Raw genomic sequence first — 6,493 nt, forward strand, 5'->3', positions numbered from 1 at the left:
AGGCGGCTATACTTTTCTAAGAGAAGCGGTGCGCGAGCTCGCTGGCGTTCATTTCGTCGCGTCACGCCAGCGTTGCCACGCCAGATGCTGGTCCTACCACATACTAGCAGGCGCGTGCCGCACTGCGTTGCTTTACCGCCTGCGCGTTTAAGCGCGTCCGGCGTCCCCCCATCACGAAAAGAAAGAGACGCCGTGTTGTCTGGGTAACGCATCGGCGCGAAATGCAGTATGTCGCATTTCGCGTCGGTTGCCGTCTGGCCGTGCCGACGGACGCTGGTCACGCCTGGCATCAGACTATAAAGTGCTCGCGTTTTGCGAACGTAGCGTCACTGTGCCCAGCGTGAGCGCGCGTCAACGCTACACTGGAGTATATTGGGCTCTTCCTGATGCACTCATGGCCATTTTTCTAGCTCCACATATACCAAATTTGCTGTTACGTGACGTCGATGGATGACAAAATATAAGACTGGTGCAAACATGATAACCCTGACACGCGTGTCATGTAAGAACATGACAACATACCGTGCTCCTAGCGTGCTCGCGGCCGTTTCGCCATCTCCACATATACTAAATTTGGTATAACGTGACGTGAATTGATGAAGAAGGTAAACGACACATTCAAACATAATAATCATGACACGGAAGAAATGTAAGGTATCATTTACCTCCACCTTGTAACGCTGTGCTAATATTGAAGTGACGTATCAACATTTGTCATTCGTGCTTCGCATATGATCGTTTCCCACTGTACGTGGGATCTGCCGATTTTTTATTTAACTGATGCCGTAGGGCATACTGGCGCCAATAAAAAAAAAGGCAGTTGTGTACAAATTATCAGCCTACCGGTCACGTAGGCTAAGCTATCCTTTTAATGAATGACTTATGGGCTATACTAACGTCAGCGCTGATGTTAGAGCTCAGACGACAGTTTTATCACAACGAAGTCCACACCATGGTGGTATTGCGTGAGTACCATACGCAGCGTTCTTTAGTGCATTTATCCTCCAAATTTAAGCAGCGTAAGTGTACTCAAGTATGAGCACTACGAATGTAGCGTTTATTGTTACGTTTGTTTTTGAATAAAAGATTCTGATGTGTAAACACAAAGTTTAGATAAAACACGCTGTCAACTTCAAAACCAAAACTGACGTTAACGCGACATCATGTTTATAATATGGGAGCACGAATGTAATGTTTATTGCCTTTTTATTGTCTTGTTATAAAAGTAGATAGCATATGGTGGAGCCTCAATTGACGCTGTACTCACACACGCCTGCGCATATTTTTTTCCCGATAAATTTGGAGACCTGGTGTCACACCTGTCCCGTTTATTAGGGAGGCGATCGCCGGGCTAATTCCAAGAGCCGAAGTATCGGCCCCCCGAACCGCACCACGAAAGCGTGGACAATTTAGAAGTGGTCCTTATTGGTGCGCCAGCGGACGCCGGCTGTGGCCCAAAGAACAAGACAGAGCCGAGAGTTGATAAACAAACAAAATTATATTCTCATTAACGGCAGATCAAAAACAATACACACGTATGCACACTCCACAATAGTTACATACAATACGTCACCAAACAGACAATGTACTACACAGTACAATCAACCACACTTGAAACAACGGACACAGACAACAATACGCACTACAATGCAGTCACATGCATTGAACAACCAAGACACTTAAAGACTAAAGAGATATAAAACCTATTCAGTCCAAAGTCCTTGGAACAAAAGTCTGAATGATACTCTTCCGAGAATCACTCACTCAAAGTCCAGCGTTGTTGTCGTTCCGTAGTTCTCGAAGTTTCTCTTCCAGGAAACCTCGCGTCCTCTAATGGCCACTCTCCAAGCTTCAAACTTCTTCGCCGGAAATCCGTCGGCTTCACACACGCAGCTGTTGCCCGCGTCTTCGCTCGATAGCGGTAAACCCACGCTCTTGCCTGTAGCTCGAGCCGTCCCTACGGACCAAAAACTTCGCCGACTACACGGCGGACTCTCTACGCACTCTGGCGCTCACTTCCGTCTCCTCCTGTCCTGTCACTACGGGCAGAACCTTCGCCGACTCCACGGCGGAATCCCTACGCGCTCTGGCGTTAACTTCCGTCTCCTCCTGATTTCTCGTCTCGGCTGCTCGGTTAAATACCTTGCGCGCGACCTTCCAGATGTTTCTCGTCATTTCGTCGGCGCGATACGCAGCGAAGGCTGGGGAGAGGCACGAGACGGTTCGACTGCCCTCTCCCGAGGATGATTCACTCGGTCTGACTCCGCCTCCTTCGTTCGAGAAAAATCGCGGTCTTGCTGGGCCGCCGATGTGGGGTGAGGAGGACCGTCTGCGAAGCCGTGCTTCTGCGGGGAGAGCGCGCGCCCGGGAGCCCTGGATGTTTGCTTTCTTTTTTTTTCTTTTTACCTCGCGGCGTTTCTGCCGCCCGTTGTCGCAAGTATTTGGCGGCGCGCTCTTGTTTAGCGCTCGTTCTGTGACACCTGGCGTGGTTCCTTGTATGAATACGTGTCTGCGACACATAAGACTTGATTGAGTTCGATTTCTGCTGGGATCCCAATTTTCATTCTTTTTCATTGCACTGCGAATCTCCTCTGGGGTATACCTGATTTCCGTCACGCATTGGATAAGGGCATGGGTCACAAGGGACAGAAGTTTGATGCCGTGCCCTGGCTTTTTAAGGTTATCCAAATCCTGACTGAACATTCATGTTTGTCTTACGCTCATCACCTTCTATGCGAACTTTTCTTCTGCGAATTTAAGGAAGCGATGACGTGATGACCAAGACGTAGGCATTGCATGGAAAGGTTGGCGGACGCTTAAAGAGCCTTCGGTTCGCTAAGAATTACATCGTGTGTATTGTACCGCTGGAAGCAAACAATAAAGGCCATGGCTCGAGCCAGAATTGAATCCAGGCATTTTGCAAGGCGCTCAAATGTTCGGTACTTCAAACTGTCGCTTAAGAAGACCCTGTCTATAGCTCACTATACCGTATATAAATGCCATGCAACGAAAAAGGCCAATTGTTGTAGCAGTATCAGATAGCTTTATTTATTGCGACGGCAATTATATGGACGCTCTCGGCTGTCACCATCATGTCCCGGATACGTGTATGTACTTGTATATGGGAAAATGAATATAATCATGTCGGTTGCTGTCACCATCATGTCCCGGATACGTGTATGTACTTGTATATGGGAAAATGAATATAATTCAGGCATTTCTGCATGCAAGGCGTTCAATTATTCGGTGCCTCAAACTGCTGCGTAAGAAAGCCCTATACAATAGTTGACTACACTCATTATAAATGCCATCCCACAAAAAAGGCTGATTAGTGTGGCAGAGTCAGCTAGCTTTATTTATTGTGATAGCAATTATATGGGTGCTCTCAGCTGATTTTCGCCGTCTCCAACATGTCCCAGATACGTATATGTACTTATATGCATAAACAACAACATCAACAGAACATAATTTGACACCAACATATAATCTTAATCAATCAACCACCCCTCGCTCTGCAGCTTACAGCCCTATAGCTAAGGCAGCACACACGCCGTGCTTGTACCGGTGATGTAACGACGAGCTACTCATATGCACTGTTTTCCGTGGAACGCAGATCTCGCAACCGCTTAAGCATATGTTCTTGTGCCTACGCTTTTACATTTTCTTTCGAATTGAAAACTGCCCTTGGGATACACTCAATAAAGTGTCCTCCCTCTGTATCACCTATAGTTCACTATAATCATCATGTAGAAAAAAAAAACTCTGCTCACTCTTGATGCCAGACGCCGCCGTGTGGCAGCCGAAGGGCCATTTCGTGCGCCGCAGTTTAAAAAAAATCACTTCGGCTTGTGCATTGTGGGGAGCACGTTTCTCAAATACAAACACGTAATAACTATGAGAGTTGTTAGTTCACACTTGTCCTGTGTATACATATGCATCCTTTTCGAACGTCCTTCTTTGTGTTGCAGCGGTGGGCTGAAAGTATCGAGCTGCTAGTTGTTCTTCGTGTGATATCCTAATTTTTTGCTATCGCATTCATCGATTCGCGCTAATGGTGAAACTGCGACTTATGCATATGAATGTAACGACCACAACTTATCTGCGACTCCTCGAGCTCTGTTAGAGCCGACCGCTTTAGTGCGCGTACGTGTGCTCCGTATGATGTGCATATCAGAACACCGTAGCGTGCATTGTTGACGATGAAGCAGACACGTCTAACATGAAAACGGACATTACGTCAGACATTGCCACATGCCAGCGCAAAAGGCGTGATTGGTAAGCACATAATATGCGAGGTACTCAATTCACAAGAGGGCGTCGATTCACTTAGTAACGCTCCATTAGACGCGCAAAATCTGGCACAACTGCTCGGTTACTGCCCAAGTGTTTCGCAATAAATGGATTTTCAGATAACTTAGAATGGGCTGCATTTTTTCACACATGTTAAGCTGAAGAGAAGCTTAAGATAGAAAAAAAACGCAAGGATATAGGTTGTGGTAGAGAGCGAACCTCCGAAAATTTTATTTCCAGTGATGTCATGCGCTGTGCATTCCTGTTTTTATCCGTCAAGGACAGCGATCGAAAGCGTGACATCCAGAGGGATGGTCCATGGTAACTTGCTCGGCTTATTGTTTCGCCAGACGAGCTGCTCTGCTTCTTGTTATTGGGCCGTTCCATAAAGATTCCTCTGTGCGGACCTTGAGCGAAGTCGCTTGGGTATTGCTTGCGGAAGCGGCACGCTTTCGATTCGCTACTTTGATGGGACGAAGAAGGTTCACGCCGGAGCTTGAGCCTTCACTATCTAAAGGCAGTGGTGCTAAATCAGGACCTGGCGCTGACGGTTGCGCGCCTGCGCCACTTGCTTGCTGCGTGGCGTCACCACCTGCATCTGGCATGTCTGACGCTATAGTCGATGCGCCGCCTACATCAACGCCAGTGAGGGGATGTCCAACCTCAGCGTCTTCGACAAACTTCACAAACTTCATCGACTCGGGCACTTCATAGGAGCCGGTGGGGAGTTTCGAGCCACTGGAAAGAGAATCAAGGCTGTCGGACGGCATGGCGTTCATTGACGGTGAAGAAGTATCAGATGCCTCCATAGAAGTAGACGGACTCGGAAAGGCCGTCCCTGGAAACAGCTGTTGCTTTGAATCCACCAAATTCTTTGTGGCTTCGACGGCTGATTCAGACATGCAGTCCTTGCTGGAGCAGGCATTGATTTGCTCAATGCTGGCTGCATACATAGAAGTGGACGGTTCCTGAAGAGGGCTTATAGTAGCCAACTGTAGGCTTGAATCCTGCACTTTATCCGTAGCGCAAGACTGTACGAGGCCTGAAGCAAACGCTGAGGGCATGTCGATGAAGGCGTGCCCTTCACTTGCTCTTGTTTCGTGCGCCGGAAGGCTCTGAGGCAGTTGAGGTCCTTCAGAAACCACGAAAGATGGCGCTCGGTCCCTTGAAATTGCAGGCACTTCGTTCGTACCCTTGTCCAGAGTGAACATACATCGTCCGTGAACCTTCAACACGTGGGCAGCCTTAATTAGCGCGAATAACTGGTGCTTGCGCAGCGTCACTTCACCGAAATACATAGACTCTATCAGCGTCATCAGATCGGCTAAATTTACGTCCTCAGGTAGAGCCACAATGTCGCTCTCGGGATGGGCCGCGAATAACTCCCTGAAAAAAGTACTGTTACCTGCCAGCACCATTTTGTGCGCTTTGATGAACTTGCCCTCGCATAGAAGCGTGACATCAACCTCATACAGGTGATGCTGTGCGGTGGCACTCGTATCCACAGCGTCGTTTCTTTTCCACTTGAAACAGAACTTCTCCTGTGCCATAGCGGGCTAGTCTCTGGACGGTTTTTCTTAAGTTGGCTATGCTGCTTAGAAGGACTTCTAGGACAGGGGGCTCACCCTTGGTTCCTTGGGTTGACGCCCCGGCCTTGCTTTGGCTCCTCGTCCCTCGATGAGGACCAGCGTTGGGAGACGCTGCACGCCAGCAGGTACCGCCGTCCCGCACAAGCTGCGTTTTGATGATGATAATTATGATGATGATGATCTTTGTTACTCTGGCATACACCCACAAAGGGGGATCGGCTAAGAACTGGCCGGCAGGATCTTAAGTAAAATGCTTATGGTTTTTCAAACACAAAGTAATCTTGGACTGATGATGATGATGAACAAACATTATTTAATTAGCAGAAAGATCCTCCTCCCCTTTCAAGTGCGAGAGGTGAAGGGAGGACCAAACCTAGACGACGGCCATGATCCCATGGACCTTGGCGGCGTCTTCGGCCTGCCGTATAAAGCGGGCTTGTAAATGAGAGTCAGAGCTGAGGAGTGCGGCATCCCATCCACTTCCGTCTCCCGTCTGGAAATTCACCTCTCATGGGGGCCCGTGGGCATGCCCATAATATGTGGCTCAAGTCCGCCCTGTTGTGGCAAAATATACACTTGGCGAATGAAGTTCTGGCATGCAGCGGTTCATTGTT

The 6,493-nt window shown here is 48.4% G+C and overlaps 1 protein-coding gene across 1 annotated transcript; it reads right to left on the reverse strand.

Moving 5' to 3' along the window:
- Nucleotides 1-4,491: 4,491 nt before the first annotated feature.
- Nucleotides 4,492-6,023, reverse strand: LOC142768777 (uncharacterized). The gene has a single exon (XM_075870809.1). It carries the CDS (start codon nt 5,838-5,840, stop codon nt 4,626-4,628), a length of 1,215 nt encoding a protein of 404 aa, XP_075726924.1. The 5' UTR covers nt 5,841-6,023; the 3' UTR covers nt 4,492-4,625.
- Between the last annotated feature and the right edge of the window lie 470 nt (nt 6,024-6,493).

The sequence above is a fragment of the Rhipicephalus microplus genome, chromosome 1, assembly GCF_043290135.1.
Source record: "Rhipicephalus microplus isolate Deutch F79 chromosome 1, USDA_Rmic, whole genome shotgun sequence".
Taxonomy (NCBI): Eukaryota; Metazoa; Arthropoda; class Arachnida; order Ixodida; family Ixodidae; genus Rhipicephalus; species Rhipicephalus microplus.

What these genes read in the sequence shown, in the direction of transcription:
- LOC142768777 (XM_075870809.1), bottom strand. Translation starts at nt 5,840, where the DNA reads ATGGCACAGGAGAAGTTCTGTTTCAAGTGGAAAAGAAACGACGCTGTG.